Genomic DNA, 25,347 nt, shown 5'->3' with positions numbered 1-25,347 from the left:
TGGGTGGGGTCTCGTTAATTCGTGACTGAACCTGAGAAGGGGTACGGGGGGGGAGGTATAAAATCTTCAAATAAAGCGCGACTTCATATGTGAACGCTCTCATATACGATACTTCATTTTGTAGATATTTGCAAGACCTACAATTTTCTATTACACTTTTTTCTGAAGGACATATAGGTTAGTTGCAAAAACCAAACAACCTTTCTTTCTATCTTTAACCATTGTTTACACACACAGTGCTTCCGAAACCATGGTCGAAAATATATAGGCTATAGTTCTACATACTAGCACTACAAGAATCTATAATCAAACGTTATGTCGTTATTTGCTTTTCCAAGTTTTATATAATAAAAAAGTTGTCCGTCCTTGCCTAATTCGAGTAGTCTTAAGAGATTAACAAACAAGGCAAATGTTACTGCAGCTAGTTGCTCCTTAATTGCGCCTGACTTTATATCAAGGAAGCCCACAAATCTTCCAGCTGTTTCCAAATCTGGACCTCATTTAATATCTTTCGTATTGACTACCGTTGAAACATTTTTCTCCACAATAATTTTAGGTTGACTGCTTGCCGAACGTGTATTCCTGTTTAAGTCGAGCCATTGTTATCTCCATTCCAATAGAAACAAACATATAACTGATGTCATCGTCCTACGTAATGAGCATTTTTTATTTAGTTTACAAATAAATAAAAGGCCATTTTGTTGTTAAACAAAAGCTTAATAAATTATATTAAAATAGCTCAGTCGACTTACTTTCGTCGGAAGTGTGTTGCAGGGATATTTAAAAAATCTTACTTTTAAATATATTAAATCGTAGTTTCCTCGTTTGGGTGCAGTTCCAAATAGCTGAATTATCCGATTTTATTTAAACTGTGCATATTTATGTATTCATGGTTTCACCATGAAGATTCATGGTGAAACCATGAAACAACCATAAAAGCCATAGTTGCGTTTATCTAAGCTAATATGCAAAATTTCGCAAAGTGTTCCTTACAAAAGTTGTAGCTCCCATTGAGGTACATTTTTTTTCTGCGAGTGATAGTTTCCAAGAAAATGAATGCTAAATCGATTTTCATGTAAAAAAAACCCCCATGAACATCATGGATTTTTGAGTTTATCTCAGCCAATATGCAAAATTCTGCAAAATTTTTCAGACAAAAGTGATCTCATTCAGATAAATATTTTCTTTTTCAAGCACTTTTTTCCACGAGTGATAGTTTCCAAGTCAATTAGTAAAACATCTGAAGATCAAATATTTCGATACTGTGCATTAACGTGGCAACAGGCCCTAAGTGGCGATAAGAGTAATTAGGCACCTCTGTGACTAATTACAGAAATAATGCTTGTCAAATCCCTACCATTTTACCCTACCCATTTCCAGCTTCTCGTGGGGAGCGGAAAGGCACCCCTGTGACTGGCTAAAGAAATAATGTTGATCAAACCCCCTACCCCTTTCCTAGGTCATGTGGGGGGCGGGAAGGCACCCCTGTGACTGGTCAACAAAATAATTTTGGTCAAAACCCTACCCCTTTTCCAGGTACCGTGGAGGGCGGGAAGGTCAAACACTTACCTGTACACTCGATCTTCTTTTTTCATCGTATCTCCATTCGTTTCGGCTGTGCACCTATTCACGCTCTTTGCCGTGGGAAGGCTGGGGTACTTTGAAGAGCATATTTTTTTATCTTTTTTTATATTTTGTAATTTTTTTCCATTAATCGGTTTTTTATTTTTATGATTTTATTTTTATGTAATATATATTAACTTATTTTAATTAAAAATGCTGTTTAAATTCAATGGCCAGGGTGACAGACATTAATATTCGCGATTACTTCCTGCCAAGAGGACTCGACGTTTTGAGTGTGCGCTTCAGTATCGTGATTCACAAACTCTTCGGAAGTATTCGCAGCTTTGTGGACGAAACCATGATCTTCGAGGTTAGCATAACCATTCCAACAATCGGTGTAGATCTCCGTCCATTCCGCTACGTGCCTTTTTATTAATTCTATTAAAGTAGCCTGATCTCTCTTATTTTAGGTACAGATTTCCAACCGATAACTGTATGGATATCCTCTGTGGATCATTCCTACGATGCATGATTCTTCAACTACACGCCCTCGCTCGTATTTTCGACGCCCGATCTTGCACTCATCTGTTTTGACTACTTCACCGAAACCTCCGATGAGACCTTCCTCTCCGAATTTACTGCCAAGAGCAACCATGCAGATGTCCCTACAAAAAGAGAAGTGATTTGCAACAGTTGCCCTCGAAATTAACTGACCGTTTAAGATGCTGCTTTCCCGGATCATTTGTTCAAAATTAAACCCTGCAGCGAGACAGTATGAAATGATCCTACAGGCGCTGCGGAAATGTGGCACATCTGAAACCACGTATTTTCCGCAACGGTATTAGCATGACGGTACTTACCTGACTTATGACACAAGAACTGGCCGCAAATCATTTCAGATTCCAAACGAGTCATCTTCTTCTTGTGTTTTGAACAAAATCGTTTAGTTGGAATAAGATCGATTTGTGGTAACCACTGACCTGTCGCTTATTGCATTGAAAGCTGTTACATTTCATCAGATGCATCACTAATTTTCTCGAAAAATATCACATCCGACAAAAAATATGTATTTTGATGAGATCTATAACTTTTGTTTAAAAGATTTTGCATATTGGCTTAGATAAACCCAAAAAACCATGATTTGTATGGTTTTTTCATGGTTTTTTCTGTTTAAAGTGTGAGGAACGACCTTTTTGCACTGGTGTACCTTTGAATCCTATTTAAAATCAAACAAACAATAATTTAGCCACTACAAAGTGCTTCATCTAATGTACATGGCCTACTATTAGTTATATTTAAAAATAAAGTTTTTTAGAGATATGTTCACAACACGTTTTAGGTGAAAGTCGGTAAACTTACCCTAAATAATTCTAAAAAAATAAAAATAATTTTTTTTTCATATTTCTGAATCATCTTCGTGAATCGCAATGAAATTAGGAGTTATGGCTAAGGCGGGAACAGAGATTGTAGCTTTTTTTCTCCTATTGCGTTTTACACATCGTTTACCTCGCTCCAAGGATTCCAAACGTATTGGTTTTCTTTTATAAACAGTCGGAAAGATTGTTGGTAAGTACGAGCAGCTTTCTGGAGGCTCACACTTCTTTTATCTAAAAAATGAGCACTGAAAATTCGTGATCCTTCTGTGGCCGGCCAACGTTCCCGTTGGTCATTTCTGCATGAATTTTTTTTTTTTCGTTATACAATAAATACTTTTTATTATTTGCAGGATGTCTACTTTAATCCTGGAAAAAATTCTGATAATTCCAGGTATTTAAAGTTCTTCCCAGGTATAATTTTTCATAGAATGGAGCTATTGAAAAAATTTGCATTTTTTTTAACAATACACTCGGAACATGTATACAATGTCGCGAATTGATTATAAATAATGTTTTTCAGTTTCTAGAGCTTCAGTTAATATGTTAAATTGAAACAGTTTTAGTAAATCATAATGCAAGATTTTCTCAAATATATTAGCACCATCAATTAATTAAATAATTAAATATTACTAAAAACATGATTAATCATTTTTCTAATTTGTCTATGAAGTTCATAAATTAAAATAACAATTAAAAATTGTTTTTATTTTAGATTATACTCAAATATATATATATATATATATAAATTATTTAAATATATAATATTCAATTCAATTTAAACCACCTTCAATTTCTAACTTTTCAAGGAAAAATATTCTATTTGCAATAAGACACATGAACTTTTAACAAAATGGATAAATTCACCAACAAATAGTTTTATTATCACTTAAGGGTGTTGGTTCAATCCGACTTTGAATTTTTTTTAATAGGTACGGCACTGATTCCATATTTTTTTCCGAAGGATTTGTGAACGAAAGAAAGAAAACTTGTCGAATATTCCTAGGTTTTTGCATGATCCTCGGCTCAATAAAATGTTGAAAAATCAAAAAATTTGTTGAGGAAATGATTATTTTTGCGACAAATATAAATGTTGCGAAAGATAGAAACCAGCGGGTAGCAGACGGCAGCATTTGAAAGATTAGAATCGTTAGCTGATTAATTTTTTTACTCACAATTCTGACATAATAGAAGAATTTTAGAGATTCACGGCTCTTCCAAAAGGCCAGGTCTTGAAGATGGTGTCCCCAAATTTTGCGAAATACGTTGCGAAATGGAGCAAAAAGCAGAGAAAACTGACATGCCCTGTCTGTGTTTTTGTAACTGTATTTGTGATCAATCACCAGGCTAGCTGTTACCTTCACTCTATACGCGGAATCGGGGCGTACTTCGTTATCGTCCGTGGGTCAAGACACAATTCTCAAAGGGGAAAATCTCTTCTGCGACATTGACTTTTTCATGAGACTATCATCAATCGATATTACTTCAAAAATAATAAGACGCGTATCCCGGATTTTTTGGTCCCTTGTAAGAACTACGAGCGTTTGTAAATCACATTAGCCAAGGATGCAGAAGCTCTACCGGTTCGCGCGCGTAAATTCTCAACAAGATCCGCTGGTCCAGTGGACCGGAGTCTGACTGTTGACCACGCTGCCGTGGGTTCGAATCTTTTTATTAACTTTTTTTTTCGTATTGTGATAATCGCCATGGATTCTCACGTAGCTGGGTGATGCAGTGTCCACTGCAGCGAGGGAAGAAATGAGAATCAGCCAAAGATTAGGCAGTTTTCAATTGGGAAATAAAAATAAACAATGTGAATACAATTTCCTACAAAATATTGAAATGGACTTTTTTTGCAAATAACGCAAAAATTTGATAAATTCTCATTTCTTCTGTCGCTACAGTGAACACTGCATCACTCAGCTACGTGATAATCCATAACGATTATTACCCGCAAAAATGTTTAAAAAATTACGATTATACAAATGAATTATTCGAAAAGTGTCTGCATGATATATATTTCCCAGTAGTATTTTTCAAACCAATAATTTATTCGCCGGGGAAGCATTCAAACTTATTAATTGACATGTTTACAATACGAAAAAAAAAAACATCAGAAAAAAATAGGAACCCACAGCAGAGTGTTTATCAACCAGGCTCTTTTCCACTGAACCAGCGGAGCTTGATGGGGGTCCATGCGCGCGAACCAGTAAAGGTTGTGCACCCTTGGCTATGTGATTCACAAACGCTCATAGTTCTTACAAGGACCAAAAATCCGGGATACGTGTTTCTTTATTTTTTAAGTAATGTCGATTGATGATAGTCTCATGAAAAAGTCAATGTCCCAGAAGAGGTTTTCACCTTTGAGAATTGTGTCTCGACCTACGGACGATAATGAAGTACGCCCCGATTCCGCGTATAGAGTGAAGGTAACAGCTAGTCTGGTGGTTGATTACAAATCAGTGCCGTACCTATTAAAAAAAAATTCAAAGTCGGATTGAACCAACACCCTTAACAAAATCAATTTTCAACTAAACTGATGAATTTACAATTAAATGATACATCTCCAACTGGGACAGTTGATATTTAGGCGAAAATGATTAATTTTTAACTAAAAAAGATCAATGATAAACCAAAAATTGAATCATTAAATTTTTATTTTAATAAAATATCCAACCGTACCCAGCCATACCCTGTCCTAACGGATCTTATAGATCGCCAAATATTTTGAATGATTCGTATGCAGAATGATCTGATTCCGAATCGGTGTGGTACGTCTGCAACAGATTGTGCGTTCTCGAGATATTCGCAATTAATAAATTTTTTAATTACTCCCGATTAATGCTTTTCCATTAAACGTATTTCGATTTTTTTCTGCACCTTATTAGCTCATTGCATGACGAATAAAAAATGTCTAAACATATTTGCCCTCCGACGAATATTTATATCATCTAAAGGTGAAATAAATTTAAAGTTAGAGACAATATTTTTGCTAAAATATATTGTTGCTGCTCCCAGACACAAAGTTCCTGTGAAATTATGGTGAAATTGTTTAAATTTAAGGAACGACGCATGAATAATCAATTACGAGGTTTCAAATACTAACAACTTTCCAACAAAAAGTTATAAATGTTTGAAATTTAGCATGATAATTCTCTAAAGTACCACTAAAACAATGATGTTCAGAAAAAATTGTTTATACAAAAATTTTAACCTGTAGAACAACCTAAATTCCAATTATTTATCTACAGTTCTATATGTAGTGGGAACTTGGCACGAAGCTTAAACAACCTTAGATATTATTTGAAATTCAGTCATGTAATTTAAATCAGAATAAAATTCAATAATAATCGAAATTTTGTTTTAAATGAGGCTGCGGCAAATGCTCGAAAATTTCCGTACGAATAGGCGAATTTTGTCCAAACATACAACTCGTTTGAATTATTTAAAATCATTTTAAATTTTACATTAATTTTTTAACTTTTTAAAACTTGAAATGAATCAAGTTTTTTCTTTATCAAGAAGCAGGATTTTCTAAAAATTGTATGAAAAATGTCAGTTTTAAAAGATATTTAGAATTAAATTGTTTAATTGAAAAGTGTTTGTACCTAATTTACATTTTATACGTGTAAATTATTGAACATGAATATAACATTTTTTTATTTAAAAACAAAAAAATTCAAGAGCTCCACTTTGAGTGTTTTAATTTGTAGTTTATTTTTTATTATTTGAAATGGAAATTTTTTTAGATTTGGAGACCAAATTTATTTCATTTATTGATCATGAAAAATGTTTGCGAACTGAGAAAAAAACCGAGAAATTACCAGGTTTTTTCTTCTTCGATTAAAATGGCCACACCGACGATACCATAAATATATTAGATGAATGATAAATAATTTAGAGATATTACTATACATAATGGCACGATATGTAACTGAATACGGACTCATCGGCACCTAATAAAACAACGTTTAAGAAAGAAACTTCTGAATTACAACATATATTAATACTAATTATACAATAATAAAGTACATGAAAAAATTATTTCATAATATTAATGTTGTAAATGAGTCTGCGTCGTTTTTTTTTTTTACTTTAACAAAACACAAATTCTTTTCAAAATTAAGTCAGTTTTCCTGAAAGAATAATTCAATGCATATTATTGTGACCGAGTGTGCCCCCAACCCTTGCTCGGTATCTACGACGATTCGACGCCAATGGTTTCTGACCTGGCCCGTCGTTAGCATGTTCCCTAGTTTACGGCATCACTTACAGCCCCATTGTCAAACTCTTCCAAAAAAAAAAAGAAAGTTGATAACTATTAATTGAATAAAAAGTAAGAAATTTAAATTACATGAATGAATTTTAAATAATATCTAGGATTGTTTAAGCTCCGTGCCAAGTTCCCACTGCATATAGAACTGTAGGTATTTGAATCCCCGTAATTGATTATTCATGTGTAGTTGCTTAAATTTAAACAATCTCACCATAATTTCACATGAACTTTGTGCCTGGGAACAGCAACAATATATTTGAGCAAAAATATTGTCTCTAAAATGATTTAATTTACTAAAAATGACTATTTATTATCACACCGCAGAATTTTACCCAATAAAACTCCATTTTGCCAGGAAATTATTAACTTTAGAGAAATAGCGTTTATTATAAAAAGTGTGTATTTTACTTGTTATTTTCAGAACTTAAAATAATATTTCTCTTTTAGATGATATTTTTGAAGATATTGCAGACAGATTTTTTTTCCAATTTTCTCGCCTGTTAGTTGCTATTGTGCAATAAACATTCATCGGAGGGTAAATATGTTTGGACATTTTTTATTCGTCATGCAATGAGCTAATAAAGTGCAGAAAAAAAATCGAAATACGTTTAATGGAAAAGCATTAATCGGGATTAATTAAAAAATTGATTAATTGCGAATATCTCGAGAACGCACAATCTGCCGAAGACGCACCACACCGATTCGGAATCAGGAGAACATTTTGCATACGAATCAGTCTAAATATTTTGGCGACATATAAGATCCGACAGGACTGGGTATGGCGTCTGGACTACTTGCATTCTGGAAGTGTGTAGTTTAAAAAATTAATGTTCATCCCGAGATGAGTTTTTAACTAAAGTAATGGAATATTCACCTGAATTAGTTACATTTTCAGTTTCAAACAATTATATTCCAACAACAAAAAATTCATGAAAAAAAACGATTTTTCAATAAAATAGCTCGCTTTTCAACTAAAGAGATTAATTTTAAATTACTATCGGCGAGAAAATTTTAGTTCTGTGGCTTTGACATTGAAAAAGCCAATGTTATATGTTAATGAGCCGAAGTGCAATATTCCAACAAATATTTTTTAGCCTACAGATCTGAAAATCAGATGAAAAGTAAGGAAATTTGATGGCTTTTAAAAACAGTGAATGTTGAAACATAGTTTTTTATTGAAAAAATAATAGGAAAAATCTGAAAAAATTCATTGTGGTACTTTAAACATTTCTGAACAGATGGCCGTCGAAAAATTTGCAAAACATAAATAATTGTTCGTTATTTGTTTAAAAATATTCGACTGAAGTATCTTCAGTTCAGATGAAGATAATGAAGTGATTTAAATTGTAGATAGTTAGTTGAACTATCTGTAATAATTTACAATTTGAAGGAAGCATGTGCTTCTTGTTCTCTTCGTGCAAATTGCGATATTTGAAGTCAGTTTTTTATATAGGAAAGCAAGTGCCAGATCCCAGCATGATGGCGTTTTTCAGGGGATCGTCCTCGGTTTTCCTCAATACAGGGAAAGGGTTCGAAGGTCACAGTGAGGCTCGGAGGCAGAAGTTGGGTGGGTCGGGCTGAGGAAAACCGAGGACGATCCTCTGAAAAAATTGCACCACGCTGGTTTCTGGCACTTGATTTCCCATATAAAAAACTGACTTCAAATATCGCAATTTGCCAAGGTATGCTTGGAAACCGATAAAACTGCAAATTTGGATTTTTACTTTCTGCGTTAGGGCATTTCACGACACAACAATACCTTCGAATCATAATTTAAATGACTCATTTCAAAATAATCACACTAATTAATGCCGGCACGTACTTGACATCGCTTCCTGGGTACCCGTGACAAAAAGCCCAGACGACAAATCGCCCGCCTAATAAGAGTCCCGCTCCGTGAAAAAGGCCCGCGAATCAGAGTGACTCGCTTCATCACGATGGAAGTATGTATGAGCACGTCCCTACTCGCTCTCTGATTGGGGGGGGGGGGGGGGGGGGGGCTTTTGCACGGAGCGTGATTCTCATTAGGCGGGCGCTTTTAGTTTGGGCTGTTTGTCACGGATCCCTTCATGGAGGTATGCGAACTGCCTCCAGGGTCCCAGATTGGCATCACCGTAGCTACCTTTTGGGCGTATTCACCATAAGCCCAGTGCTAAAGTTAGGGCGCAGTCCCACGAAGGAAGATAGATTAGTAGAATGGTGGAACAAGTTTGACCAATGAGGTGCCTACTCAAGCTGAAGCAGTCACGTCACTGGTCAAAACTATTCCACTATTATACTAATCTACCTCCATGGGACTGCGCGCTTAAGTACAATATTTCCATTCTCCTCAAGCTGTCACGAAGGTCGACGTGTACATAATTAATATAGTACAGTACAAGTCCGATAATTTGCCGCCTGATAAGTGTACATTCCCCTTAAAACGTCAGCACACGTACAGCACGCACGCTAATTGTGATTCTCCCACTACGTGTGCTATTTTGCTCATGATTTGCGCCCATGATTTACGCATGTGTGCACCTAATATCGTGCTACTAGAAGGGACGTTCTGAGCCCCCCTTCGGTGGTTCTTTCTTTTAAAAACTCAAAAAAACAGCAAGATGAACTTTTCAATTGTTAAAATTCGGATTCTACGTTAAAATTTGCATTAGAAACTCACGGAGTAATCGCAATACTTTTTCTTGCAGCGTTAAAAAGGTAAAAATAATAAAATACCTGTCATTTACATGGGCCGAAGGCGACTTCAAATGCATCTTCTTTTAGTGTTAATAAGCGTTCCGTCAGTAACTTTAAGAATTTTGTCTGGATGCTAGCGCCACGCAGTGAAAACCTCAGACATCAACGCTACGATGCAAATGAGACCAGTCACGCAGTGTCCTTGAGGTTACGAGACGAGATGTCAGGACTAAAGGTAAAAGATAGATAGGTAGATATATTTAAAGGTCCAGGTAGCTCGTTTAAATGTTTTAAAGGCTTTAAAATGTCCTTTCTGAAATTGAAATAAAACTACGATCATACATAACAAGCAGAAAGGCTGAAATTGAAATAAGAATTCCATTATAAATAACAAGTAGAGGCTATCTCAGGAGACTAGCCGACACTCAAGAGTCCTTTGCTAAGCTTTTGGATTAAAATTTAGAAAGATTTTTTTTAATTTTATAGTTAACAACCTAACACATAATAATTTAGGATCTAAGGGTTTCGATGTTTTCAGTATAGTTTAAAATTGGAATTAATACAACTTTTCTCGTAAATGGAATGAGATACGCCAAAAAAGACTACACTTTTTAATTCAACTCGAAAATTGTATATTAGTATATAAGTTATAATTATAAATAAGTATAATGAGAAAAATCATCAATTAAAAAAAAGTTATAATAGTTTGAAGAAAAAGGTACAAGGAACAGTCGGGTTAGCGACATGAAACTGAAGTTTCCAACGTTCATGTAAAACGAAAAATAAAAAAATGTAAAAGTGTCCTTACGTAAAATGTTACGACATGGATAGTGTAGATTTTGGCAGCAAAAAGTTGCAAAAAAAATTTCACCCCCCTAACTGCAAAAACGTTTCATCCCCCTGGCTACCAGGAAACGCAGTTATTTTCTACCCCTAAGTCTCAAAAAACGAAGAAAAAATTCTAAAATCTGTTCCCAGTTTCTTACCTAAAATTTTAGGCATAAATAGTGTATATTTTTGTAGCAAATCGTTGAAAAAAAGGATCATCCCCCTGACTACCGGAGAACGCAGTCATTTCAACCTTGAAGTCTAAAAAAACGAAGAAAAAATTCTAAAATCTGTTCCACGTTTCTTACCTAAAATTTTAGGCATGGACAGTGTAGATTTTGGTAGTAAATAGTTGCAAAAACGTTTTATCCCCCTGGCTACCGGGGAACGCAGTCATTTCAACCTTGAAGTCTAAAAAAACGAAGAAAAAATTCTAAAATCTGTTCCAAGTTTCTTACCTAAAATTTTAGGCATGGACAGTGTAGATTTTGGTAGTAAATAGTTGCAAAAACGTTTTATCCCCCTGGCTACCGGGGAACGCACTCATTTTCAACCCCTAAGTCTCAAAAAACGAAGAAACAATTCTAAAATCCGTTCCAAGTTTCTTACCCAAAATGTTAGATATGGATAGTGTATATTAAAAAAGTCTCATCCCCCTAGATAACGAGAACGCAGACATTTTCAACCCTTGAGTCTAAAAAAAACGAATAATTCTAAAATCCGTTCTAAGTTTGTCACCCATATATTACCAAAATCTACACTATCCATGCCTAACATTTTACTTAAGAAACCGTGGAACTGATTTTAGAATTTTTTCTTCGTTTTTTGAGATTTAGGAGTTGAAAATGACTGCGTTCCCCGGCAGCTAGGGGGGGTGAAACTTTTTCCGCAACTATTTACTGTCAAAATCTACACTATCCATGTCTAACATTTTGGATAAGAAACTTGGAAAGGATTTTAGAATTTTTTCTTCTTTTTTTAGACTTAGGGGTTGAAAATGACTGAGAACGTGATGAATACAAAAGAACCATTATATGACCGTCGCATCACTCTTAAGAGGAACTCTAAAAGAACCCAAATCTCTCTATCTCTGAGACTAAATCATTCAAATCGAAACTGCAGATAGTGCCAATTTTGGAATTTTATTTTTAAACTTCACGCGCAACATACTACTTGAGCTATTATGGATTCGCTTGAAGCCACCTTCAGCAGCAGTTAATAAAATTCTTTTTAATTTTTAACGCTGCAAAAAAAGTATTGCGATTACTCCGTGAGTTTCTAATGGACATTTTGACGTAGAATGCGAATTTCGACAATTTAAAAGTTGTCTTGCTGTTTTTTGGGTTTTTTAAAGAAGGAACCGAAGGGGGGCTCAGTGGGGGTTTTAAGGTTACCTTAAAGGTACCTTATGGATACCTTACTCGGTTCCTTCGTTCCGCCAGCCGTAACTATTATTCCAGCTGGATGGACGACTATCCTCAGCCACTTTTATAAGTGCAAAAGTACTTACCGGATTTTTCATTAATTTCATAAGCTTCAGACGTTGCAAATCCACCGCTGTTTTTGCCACAACGGGCTTTTCATCTTCCTTATTATCCAAATGATCACTCATTTCCCAAAAATGGAATAAAAACAAAAATAACTTTATTCTTACCTCTGTGACTGTACTGTGCCCAATCTTGGGAACTTTTAAACTGCGCTTGCGTCACGCCTACAACCCGATTAGTCCAGTGTCCTCAATCTTGGGAACTTTTTAAACTGCGCTTGCGTCGTGCCTACAATCCAATTAGTCACTATTAGCGCACTGATTTTGAATTATCTAAAAATTCAGATTTATTATTTATGATAAATAATAATTGGAAAATGCATCCAAAGTAATTTCTTAATCCTAAATTAGAATTTTTGAGTAAAAAATAGAAAAAATGCGATTTTCCTGCAAAAAACGGTATTAATTCTGACTTTAGAAAAAAAGATTTTTTCTGAAATTTAACATTTTAAATGTTTCAAACTGTTAATAAAAAGGTAAGAAGAAATTTTAGTTTTAAGCAAAAAATATTAATTTTATTATTTAATAGTATGTCGAAAATAAACAAAAATTTAATTTTAAAACTCGACAGAGAAGAGATTAATCATTGGGACAAATGAAATTGATTTATTTTTCGGAACTTAGAATTCATAATCTCTTTTTCACCAAAATAAAATTTGTTGTGCCTGTAACTTCAAAATATTAAAAATGAAATCTGAATTTTTACATAATTCAAAATCAGTGCATTAACAGTGATCTATTTTGCGGTTTACGGGTGATCAGCTGACAGCCCTTGTAGTCGTACCGTAGCGGGATGATAAGTTGTACTTTGTGCACTTACGTGAATATAAAATGGTATCAACTATTTTAATTATGAATGTCCAAGAAGTAGTTCTTGATCAGAACAATACAAGTTATGGAATAAATGATATTCTTCAACTTGTATAGATTTTTTAAAAGAAAATTAACAAATCATAATGATTTGTTATGTAAAAATAAAATGTTCTTTAGGAACAGTCTTCGCAAAAGCAATTTTTGGTTTTTGATAATTTTTTAAACCCAAGACAGAATTGATGCAACTATTCCAAACAGCGATCGCATCTGTTCAAATAATCTCCATATCTTTTTTTTCATTTTGAAGAACAGCGTTGACCTATTCTGAGACATCAATTCCACACTTTCCGCAAATCCAACATTTTTTTCTGGTATGAATATCATTTCAGGCCAGCAATGCGTCTTTTGAGAAATATTTTTTGAAAGTTTGGAGATTATTGAGCTCGCCATCCATGATTGCGGAAGATACCTTTTCTGGTTTAACTTTCACGTCTTTTTCTTTGACTGAACTTCAAATTAAAGAATTGTTTTTTTACCAAAACTAAAAAATGATTTGCAAATTTATAATGTGGAAGTAAGAATTTCAGTTTGTTGAAAAATGTTTCTGAACATGACAGTTGATTATTTCTACAAAATTAATTTAAAAACTACTCTTCTTATTCCGCCGTGGAGACTGGCGAAGACTGATAGTCCAGTCAACGGGAAACAAATTTCACTAAAAAAAAATTCTCGAAAGTAACATTTTTTTGCACAGATTCGTTGAGAATGGCTTTGTAAAGATATAGTAAAAACTCCCCAACCACATGTGTGCAGAAAGGGCCAGCCATGCTGGAAAGTTTTAAACAATTACCTGAGAGAACGGCTACCTCGGTCTATTATATGGAACCCCTCGAATTTGTTTTGCTTACTTTTCTCAAAAATATAACAGACTGAGGTAGCCATTCTTATCCACGCTTCCATTGTTGCCCTTAGGACTCATAATCACCGCTGCTCCCGACATCATAATTTCAATGAATTTGCTCCAGTACAAATCGCTTGATCTATTTCCGACATTCTTTCCAGAATATTTTTAACTTTTATTTTATTTTTTCAGTATTCGCACAATTGTACAGCTAATCTAATTTCATAGCGTAGCCGTTGACAATAGATAGAGCCTTTTTTGTGTACTATAAAATTGTGAACATTTATTCACATGACCATGTTCGACCTACAATCAACAGTTCTCCAGTTATTTTGAAAAACATGTTATTATTTAACAATTTCCAGCATGGCGGGCCTTTGCCGCACACATATGGTTGGGGACTTTTTACTATAACTTTATAAAGCCATTCCCAACGTAACTGTGAAAAAACTGCTTCTTTTACGAATTTTGTTCTCAAATCCTTCATTGACTGGACTATGGCGTCAAATCCTTTTTGATTATAAAAGACCGTCCGGACTAGATGGTCACGTATACGCAGCCTATTTGAAAAAGAAGCCTAAATATTATTTTTATAATTTTTCGGTGAAGGCACCTACGGCTTTGACGATAACATTCTCACTGCGAAACTCGCGCTTCGCGCTCAATCATTCGGGTCTGATTAAAAAAAACGTCATCAAGATAATTTGTAAATATTGTTAAAATCTATTGAAAATAACGTTTTAAACTTATGGATCTCTTAAAAAACCAAAATTGCATAGTTTTGAAAATGATCCAAATTTTGGCAATTTTGTCCAATTAAACAATTTCATGATAATAGTTTCAAAACACAAATGTTTTACATCTATTAAAAATTCGTATTGATATTTATTAACCTACTGAAATTTTTTTTCTTTTTGAGAAAATTATCAAAATGTTGAAAAGCATATAACTTTTTTAATTTTTATCGAATTTAAAAATGTCATTAGGATAATTTCCAAGTCTTTTTGACGCGCATCAGAAAATTTGATAAAAATGTCTAAAACTCATAAAAAATTGTATTCAAACTTTTGAAAAAGCTCAAACCTTTTGAATTTTTATCTAATCGAAAAATTTAACTGACATAGTTTCTAAATATATTTGATATCTATTGATGAATTTAAATGAAATTTCCTAATCGTTTAGAAAAATATTTTGTTCTATTTTTCTGAACAGTTTCAAAATTATATAACTTTTGTAATTTTCATAGATATTGAAAGTTTTATTCGGATAATTTTAAAGTCTTCTACTCATCTATTAGAAACTTTGAAAACAAATTTTAATTTGAAATTTTTTTTTCAAATTTTGAAAATGCTCTAAAGTTTTTAATTTTGGTTGGAAATGTTTGCTTAACGAACTTAACCTTCATTTTGGGAACCTTAAGAAGTTTATGAAAGGCTGACTTGATTGCACAAATCCTTCAAAAGTTAACGTAGGTACAACATTCAGGTAACCATACATACAGACAGACACCGATACAATTTTTATAATTTTCGGATTCTGTGAGTGCCAAAACGTAAAAATCCGTTAAAAACAAGAGGCATTCACTAAGCCACCCAATTATATTTCAGCCAGCCATATTTATTAAAAAAATAAAAAATCATATCCGAAACTGGCGCATACAAGAGCAGCATATGCATGCACACGTGCGCTGACTTATGGATGCTGCTGCTAAGTTCCTCTGCCCGAGTGAGATGGCGCTGAAACACGGGTTCATTTTCCCAAGTAGTGGACCGACCCTGATACTGCATTGGATTCTGTTGTTCCGGCCGCAAGGGGCAGTGATCCCAGATCTGAAACGAAACGTGGTCAAATACTATGGCACGTATATGTCCGTATGAATATGGTAGGCGACGATATAAATGCCTGGGTTGCGCGCGCAACCCATTTCTCCTCTTCTGAATTTGAAAACTCGAAGGTGCACGATTGCCGGTCGGAACACTTCGGCGGTTCTATTTATATCTCTATCTGCTTTGAAATAAAATGAACAGATTGGGATTTTAATATTTCCTGATTTCGATTCTGGGCTGGCAATTCTCATGATTTGAATACTTAGCGCGTCTCTTTATATGCGTGTATTTTGAGATTACGTTACTTCAAGTAAAAAGTATAAATTATATAAATATTAATACTATTATATGTATAAATATATACGTATATTAATAATGATAATATTATAATTATGTTATATTATAATAGTCTTATTTATATCTTGATCCGCATTTGAAAGAAATTAAAGAAATTGGTGATTTTGTAATTCATTTCGTTGGGATAAAAACTCAATTATTTGATTGAAAAGTTAATTATTTTGTTGAAAATGTAACTATTTTGTAAAAAAGTCCTCTTTTCTATCAAAAGTTCAACTGCTTTGTCAAAATTTTTATTTCTTTTATTTGAAGGTTCATCTCTTTCGTTGAAAATACATTTTTGAAACTGACAATTAATCTACACCATTTTTGGTTAAAAAATCATGTATTTTGTTAACAATTCGTCTTTCTTTGTAGAAATTAAATTTTTTTATGAAAAATTTATACTTTTTGATTAAAAATAAAATTTTTCGGTTGAATTATCAACTGTAAATATTTTTTGGTTGCAAATTCATTTGTTGTAAATGCAACTATATTGTTAGAAATTGAAATCATAATTTTTGCGTAGAAAATTCGATTATTCACTTAAAGTTAAACTACTTAGTAAAAAAATTAATTTTTTCCTATTAAGGATTCATAATTATAGTTGAAAACTGAACTATTTGCCTTTAAATTAGGTTAAAAATTCAGCTTTTTTGTAGATAATACTCTTTTTGACTTTAAAATTTAAAAATTTGTTAAAATTAAATTGACCTTTTTTAGTAGAAATTTAATCTTTTTGGTTGAGAATGTATTATTTTTGGTCAAAAATGCAATTGGTTGGTTAAAATATGAACTGTACATCTTCTTGGGTTTAAAAGTCGATTATTTCACTAAGAGTTGAACTACTTTGTAAAAAAAAATAAGTTTTTTTTTAACAAGGTTTTATAATTGTGGTTGAAAATTTAAATATTTGATTGAATGTTTAACTGTTTGATTGAAAACTCATATTTTTCGCTTAAGAAATTCAACTTTTTGTAGATAATTCGTCTTTTTGACTTTAAAATTAAATAATTTCGTTGAAAATTCATGTATATTGTTTAAAATTGGTCTTTTCTGTAGATAATTAATTTTCTTGAAAAGTCTTGAATTTTTAAATTTTTAATGAGCTAAATTTTCAGTTTAAACGCTACAATTTTAATTTAAAAAAAGATTCAGAATTAATTTAAGACCTGAAATTATTTCAAATAATTTGAAACACGATTTAGACTTTTGCAGATTTAAAGAAAAAAGCTTTTTGAGAATTGTACAGTATTTAAAAAGAATAACAAAAATTGTTGTGATTGCTAAGAACATTGAAAATGATTTTTTATTTTGACAAATAAATTTTAAGTGAGTATTTGAAGACATTTTAAAAATTAAAAAAAAAGAATCCGAAAGGTTTTAAGGAAATTTTTTTTTGTGCAGTTTTTTTAATTTTAGGGAAAAATCTAATTAACAAAATATATCAATTTTCAACCCAAAAGTTTACTTTTTAACAAATTAAATTAATTTTCTATCAAATAATTGGTGTTTTAACTAAAACAATGTACAGGATAAAGTTTCGACCAAAAATTGAATAGTTCAATTTCCAGATAAAAATTATTAATTTTTAATCAATCCTAGAATAGTTACATTTTTAGAAAAAAAAATTTTTAATCGAAAAAATAAATTTTCAATAAAGTTGTTAAATTCTCAACCAATAACATGAATTTTCGACCAAGAAAATTAATGATCTACAAAAAAAGACAAATTTCAAACAAATGACATGGATTCTCAACTTTCAACAAAATTATTTAATTTTAAAGTCAAAAAGAGTATCATCTACAAAAAAGCTGAATTTTTAACCCAAAAATATGATTTTTCAACAAAAATTTTAAGTGCCCACCAAATAGTTTAACTTTCTATCAAATAGTTGACTTTTAACGCCGAAAGATGCAATTTTAACAAAATATATATATTTTCGGGTTAAAAATTCAGCTTTTTTGTAGATGATATTCTTTTTGACTTTTAAATTAAATAATTTTGTTGAAAGTTTTATATATTTTGTTGGAAATTGACCTTGTTTGGTAGAAATTTAATCTTTTAGGTTCAAAATGTATCATTTTTGTCAAAAATGCAATTGTTTGGTTAAAATATGAACTGTACATCTTCTTGGGTTTAAAAGTCGATTATTTCACTAAGAGTTGAACTACTTTGTAAAAAAAAAATAAGTTTTTTTTTAACAAGGTTTTATAATTGTGGTTGAAAATTTAACTATTTGATTGAATGTTTAACTGTTTGATTGAAAACTCATATTTTTCGCTTAAGAAATTCAACTTTTTGTAGATAATTCGTCTTTTTGACTTTAAAATTAAATAATTTCGTTGAAAATTCATGTATATTGTTTAAAATTGGTCTTTTCTGTAGATAATTAATTTTCTTGAAAAGTCTTGAATTTTTAAATTTTTAATGAGCTAAATTTTCAGTTTAAACGCTACAATTTCAATTTAAAAAAAGATTCAGAATTAATTTAAAACCTGAAATTATTTCAAATAATTTGAAACACGATTTAGACTTTTGCAGATTTAAAGAAAAAAGCTTTTTGAGAATTGTACAGTATTTAAAAAGAATAACAAAAATTGTTGTGATTGCTAAGAACATTGAAAATGATTTTTTATTTTGACAAATAAATTTTAAGTGAGTATTTGAAGACATTTTAAAAATTAAAAAAAAAAAGAATCCGAAAGGTTTTAAGGAAATTTTTTTTTGTGCAGTTTTTTTAATTTTAGGGAAAAATCTAATTAACAAAATATATCAATTTTCAGCCCAAAAGTTTACTTTTTAACAAATTAAATTAATTTTCTATCAAATAATTGGTGTTTTAACTAAAACAATGCACAGGATAAAGTTTCGACCAAAAATTGAATAGTTCAATTTCCAGATAAAAATCATTAATTTTTAATCAATCCTAGAATAGTTACATTTTTAGAAAAAAAAAAATTTTTAATCGAAAAAATAAATTTTCAATAAAGTTGTTAAATTCTCAGCCAATAACATGAATTTTCGACCAAGAAAATTAATGATCTACAAAAAAAGACAAATTTCAAACAAATTACATGAATTCTCAACTTTCAACAAAATTATTTAATTTTAAAGTCAAAAAGAGTATCATCTACAAAAAAGCTGAATTTTTAACCCAAAATATGATTTTTCAACCAAAATTTTAAGTACCCATCAAATAGTTTAACTTTCTATCAAATAGTTGACTTTTAACGCCGAAAGATGCAATTTTAACAAAATATATATATTTTCGGGTTTTGTTGGAAATTGACCTTGTTTGGTAGAAATTTAATCTTTTTGGTTCAAAATGTATCATTTTTTGTCAAAAATGCAATTGTTTTTTTGAAATATGAACTGTACATCTTCTTGGGCTTAAAAGTCGATTATTTCACTAAGAAATGAATTACTTTGTAATAAAAAATACTTTTTTTAACAAGGTTTTATAATTATGGTTAAAAATTTTAATATTTGGTTGACAGTTTAACTCTTTGATTGAAAACTCATATTTATCGCTAAAAAAATCAACTTTTTGTAGATAATTCGTTTTTTTTTACTTTAAAATTAAATATTTTCGTTGAAAATTCATGTATTTTGTTTGAATTTTATCTTTTTTGTAGATCATTAATTTTCTTGGTCGAAAATTCATGTTATTGGTTGAGAATTTAACAACTTCATTGAAAATTTATTTTTTCGATTAAAAATGATTTTTTATCTGAAAATGTAACTATTCTAGGATTGATTAAAAATTAATAGTTTTTATCTGGAAATTGAAATATTCAATTTTTGGTTGAAACTTTATCCTGTACATTGTATTAGTTAAAACACTAATTATTTGATAGAAAATTAATTTAATTTGTTAAAAAGTAAACTTATAGGTTGAAAATTGATATATTTTGTTAATTAGATTTTTTCCTAAAATTAAAAAAACTGCAAATTAAAAAAATTTCCTTAAAATCTTCCGGATTCTTTTTTTTTTTCAATTTTTAAAATGTTTTCAAATACTCACTTAAAATTTATTTGTCAGAATAAAAAATCATTTTCAATGTTCTTAGCAATCACAGCAATTTTTGTTATTCTTTTTAAATACTGTACAATTCTCAAAAAGCTTTTTTTTTAATCTGCAAAAATCTAAATCGTGTTTTAAATTATTTGAAATAATTTCAAGTTTTTAATTAATTCTGAACCTTTTTTTTAAATTAAAATTGTAGCGCTAAACTGAAAATTTTGCTCATTACAAATTTAACAATTCAAGGCTTTCTATTTCGAACCATTCTGTTCAAATTTGTATAGTTTTTAACTGTTGTTTTTAATGGATTGTTTTAAATGAACGGTCATATATTGCTCATAATTAACGAAATTTTCTTTTTTTAATTAAAAAATTTCAAATTGAATGGGTTAAAAGTAAAAAATTTTTAGACTGAAATAATATTTCAAGTCATAATCGAAAGCAAATAAATTAATTTTCGAACAAATAATTGGTGTTCTATTTAATACAATTTACAGGATAAAGTTTAACCGAAAATGGAATAGTTCAATTTCCATATAAAAGCTGTAATAAAAAATTGAATTGAACAAGGAAAAAAACGAATTTTCAACAAAATTGTTAAATTTTCAAGGAAGAAGGTGAATTTTTGACCAAGAAGATTAATGTTCTATAAAAAAAAAACGATTTTCAAACTTAACCAATATATACGATTAATTTTTAATCAATCCCATAATAGTTACATTTTCAGATAAAGATAAATAATTTTTAACGGAAAAAATTTATTTTCAAAAAAGTTGGTGAATTGTCAACCCATCAGATGAATTTTCGACCAAGAAAATTAATGATCTACAAAAAAAAAGACAAATTTTAAACAAAATACATGAATTTTCAACGAAATTATTTAATTTTAAAGTCAAAAAGACGAAAAAAACGATAAAAACCTACATTATTGAGCAAATTGAATAAACAGAAATCATTTATAGCGCTTGCAAAAAGAATATGTGAAGTTTCTTTTCTCGTATATATACATTATTAAATTTATAAAAACCTACATTATTGAGCGAATTGAATAAACAGAAATCATTTACAGCGCTTGCCCTACCGAAAAGAATCTTTGATTATATACTAAAAATTCTTCAGGTCAAAGAAGCTCAGAGAAATTCTCCGCAGGCACTCAGGTAGATATTTTTAAAGGTCCAGGAAGCTCATTTAAATGGTCTGAAGGCTTTAAAATATCCTTTCCGAAATTGAACTAAGAATACGATCATAAATAACAAGCAGAGAGGCTATCTCAATAGAGTAGCCGACACTCAAGGGTCCTTTGTTAAGCTTTGGGATTAAAATTTAGAAGTAGTTTTTTTTTTAATTTCATAGTTAACAGCCTAAAACATAATACTTCGGAATATACGGGTTTAGATGACTTCAGATATCTAACTTTTTTTTTAATGCTTAAAATTGGAATTGATAGAACGTTTCTCGTAAATGGAATGAGATACGCCAAAAAAGACAACATTTTTGAATTCAACTAGAAAATTGTATATCAGTATATAAGTTATAATTGTAAATAAGTATAATGAGAAAATTCATCAATTAAAAAAAAGTGTTAATAATATGAAAAGAAATTTAAAAAGGGAGAGCGGATTAGCCACGACCGACTACTGTAAATAACTCTGCCCGCCCGGTGCGTGACGAATACAAAAGGAACATTATATTACCGTCACACCACTCTTAAAAGGACCACTAAAAGGATCTTGAAAAGGACCCAAATCTCTCAAACTATCTCCGAGACTATTTTGTTTCAAATCGACTTTGTTTATAGACTCAAATGGGCCAGGCTATTTCGCTAAAGAAAACTCAAAGATTTCTTTTGGTAGGGTGCAAAAAGAATATGTGTAAAGGCAGATTCTCCTAGCGCGCGTATCGTTACGCTCGCAAGTTTGAGCGCGCCTGGGGCGCGCGAATGTTGGTTCTCGCGCTTCGCGCTCGATAATATATTTATCTCGCGCTCTGCGCTCGATAATGTATTTACATCGCGCTCGGTCTTTGTATATTTCTTACACTTGTGCATATATTTTTTTTAAGTAAAGGTCAAAACGTCGACAATAGTAATTTGGTGATAGTGACTTCTTTTTTGTTAAAGCTCCTTTGACCTTAGCGAATACATTCTCATCACGTATCTCGTGCTTAGTACTCGAATTTGCATCTCAACTTGTATATCATTTCCATAAATGTATATTATTATAATTCATAACATGAATTGATATTAAAGCAGACGTACTTTCATTGTCTCTTTCTAAAAAATGAGAATTCCTTAACAAAATTTGTTATTAACTATTTTACTGCAACTTCTGCTGGTTTTTTAAAAACTGAATTTACTCATTTCCAATTTTATTTTTACGATTTAAAATTAGCACATAAGGTCGAAACATGAGCTTTACCTTTTTTCGACTACGAAATTAAATCCCTACCTTAGTGGCCTACAAAACTTCGATTAACGAGGGTCTGGGGGCGGGCGTGGGAGGCGTTTAGTTCATATGATCTTATTTTCATATTCCCGCCCACAGTGGGAAAAACATGTCGTTTTTGGTCCAAAATAACGTACAGCCCACAATTACTAAGCGATTTGAACAAAGAAAAAATGTGAAAAAAACTGTTAAGATTGCTAAGGGATTTGAGAGCTTGATGGGAATTTCAGCAACATTCATAATAATTTGATAAATTTTATTATTTCTTTAAACAAATTTGATGAACAAACGCATTAGTCAGGTATTTGTCGACAGAAAAATTCGTTTTTTTCTATGTCAAAACTTTTAATTAGGATATCGAAAAAAATAAATTTTCCATCGACAGATGCTCGAATAATGCATTTGTTCATTAAATTTGTTTGAGTGGAAGCTTCTAATGTGTCCCCTAAGGGTTTACATTTTTCTTACACCTTTTCTATTCCTTTACACACCCTCCACACACTTACTTGGTGGTAGAAGGGGGACCTACAGTTTAAGGTGGGTTCCGAACCACCAAGAGCAACACAGCCTTAAGTACTTAGAGAAAAACCTTTTTCTCTAGAGGTACCGGTCCCACGACTCTCCGGAGATGAACAACTCCCTTGCTAGGCTAGTGTTCACCGCATGGGTCACCGAGACTCTTCCAGAGTGCGAGGCGGGAATCGAACCCGCAAGCCGAAGGAGTGGGTCCAAAGCCTACGCTTTAGCCCCCACGACCATCGTCCCACTTCCATTAAATTTGTTTTAAAAATGTATAAAATTGATCAAAGAATTATGAATTTCGCTGAAATCATCATGAACTTTCCAATTAAAAAGACTGAAATAAAAAAAAAGAAACGAATTTTTCCATCCACAGATGCCCGAATAATGAATTTGTTTATTAAATTTGTTTTTAAAAATCATAAAATTTGTCATCTCATCATGAAGGCTGCCGAACTTCTTATGAAGATCCCAATTACAAGTCTGATATCGAAACAAAAAAGAATTTTTCCGTCGACAAATGTCCCAATAATGCATTTCTTTATTAAATTTGTTTTAAAAAACTCATAAAATTGATAAAAAAAAATTATGAATTTTGCTGAAATTGTCTCATGAAGTTCCCAACTGAAAAGACTGCCACTGAAAAAACCAAATGTTTCTGATGACAAATGCCCGAATATTACAGTTCTTTATTAAATTCGTTACAAAATTATAAGATTAATCAAGAAATCATGAATTTTGCTAAAATTGCAATAAACTTCTAAATTGAAAAAAATTAACCTAGAAAAAAAATTATTTCTGTCAAAAAATGTCTGATTACTGCCTTTGTACATTAAATTCGTTTATAATATGAACAATTATAATCAGAAAAGAAATTTTTTCATATAACGTTGTTTTGATTCCAATTTCTTGGAACATACCTTGAAAAAACGTGTATATATGGAAAATCGTTCAAACAAAATTGTTAACAAATAATTTGTTGATAACAAATTGTTTGTGTATATTTTCTAATATTTCAATATCTTTAACTAATTCTATTTTATGCAAATTAATTGATTTTAACCATTTTTCTGTTATTGACGAGCACCGGGAACGTCAAAATGCGCAAATACGCTCACTTTTCGAATTTTCACCCAAAATGACTGACTAACGAACTTAATCTTTATTTTAGGTTACTAAAAGAGTATACAAAATGCCAATCCAATCTGTCAATTCTTTCAAAAGTTATCGTGCTGACAAACTAAAAATCTACAAACAGACACAAAGAAACACTCAGAGCCAGACAGACACATTCGTAAAAACCTGTTTTTCGGATTCAGGGGCTCTCAAAACGTGGACATTTGACAAAAACGGGGTGGGTCAAATTTTACACACATCTAATACCTTCTCTTGATGAGAATTTAAAAATTAAATAAAAAAAAAAAAGAATTAAAAAATAGTATCAGTGGCAGATTTAGGTATATGTCGGCCCTATAGGCTTAAAGAAATTTGCCGCCTTTATAGGCTAAAAAATTAACTACTGTCGTGTAGCACTTTTTATTATATTGCATAACGTAAATTATACAAGGTAAAATTAAAATTCATCGGATGATTTATGTAATGTTTAGAAATCACTCAATAAATTGCGGAAGTGAGTCCAATAAAAAATCAATATTTTGAGTCAATCTTTATGAAAATTTTTTTCCCAAAACGCTCAGGCTGCATCTGTGAAAAAAAAATATAATTCTGCAAAAAGCTTTATGTAATTGTTTATACCATTTATTTTTTTTTTCTTTAAATTTCCTTCAAATTGAGAATGGACGATTAACGAATACAAATTGTTTATTCAATAAAATGCCCTTTTGTACAGCATTTACTACTCAAAATCATTGAATATTGTATTTATTTCGGAAAATACGATGTTAAACATATTTTTTAAAAGTAAGTGTTTAAAAAATTCAAAAACGGTTAGCATGTTCTTTCTCTACATTATAGTCATAAAAATAATTGAAAGCATTCTATTTTATATTATTTTTTAAGCTTATCGGAAAAAACTGCTTGAGCAAATAATAATTTCTTAAACAAATAGAAATTTGTCAAACATTAGACGAAATGTCTCAGAGTTCTGTAATTATCATTTTGAAAATCCGATTTTTCTGTGCATGGTAGTGTTTGTAGTACATCCTTAGAACAAATTTTAGCCGTAATCAATCACTTAATCACTTTTTATGGCCGTTATG

At 31.3% G+C, this 25,347-nt stretch overlaps 1 protein-coding gene across 1 annotated transcript in view; it reads right to left on the bottom strand.

The window, feature by feature from the left end:
• Positions 1 to 12,394, bottom strand: part of LOC117181964 (PRKR-interacting protein 1 homolog) — a 116,137-nt gene extending 103,743 nt beyond the window's left edge. The window contains exon 1 of the mRNA XM_033374991.1: positions 12,227 to 12,394. Within this exon, the coding sequence (XP_033230882.1) occupies positions 12,227 to 12,328 (102 nt within the window). The 5' untranslated portion in view covers positions 12,329 to 12,394. The remainder of the gene's footprint in view (positions 1 to 12,226) is intronic.
• Between the last annotated feature and the right edge of the window lie 12,953 nt (positions 12,395 to 25,347).

Source organism: Belonocnema kinseyi, chromosome 10 (genome assembly GCF_010883055.1).
Source record: "Belonocnema kinseyi isolate 2016_QV_RU_SX_M_011 chromosome 10, B_treatae_v1, whole genome shotgun sequence".
Taxonomy (NCBI): Eukaryota; Metazoa; Arthropoda; class Insecta; order Hymenoptera; family Cynipidae; genus Belonocnema; species Belonocnema kinseyi.
The sequence above is the reverse complement of the archived record's forward strand: the minus strand, read 5'-3'. Positions and strand labels throughout refer to the sequence as shown.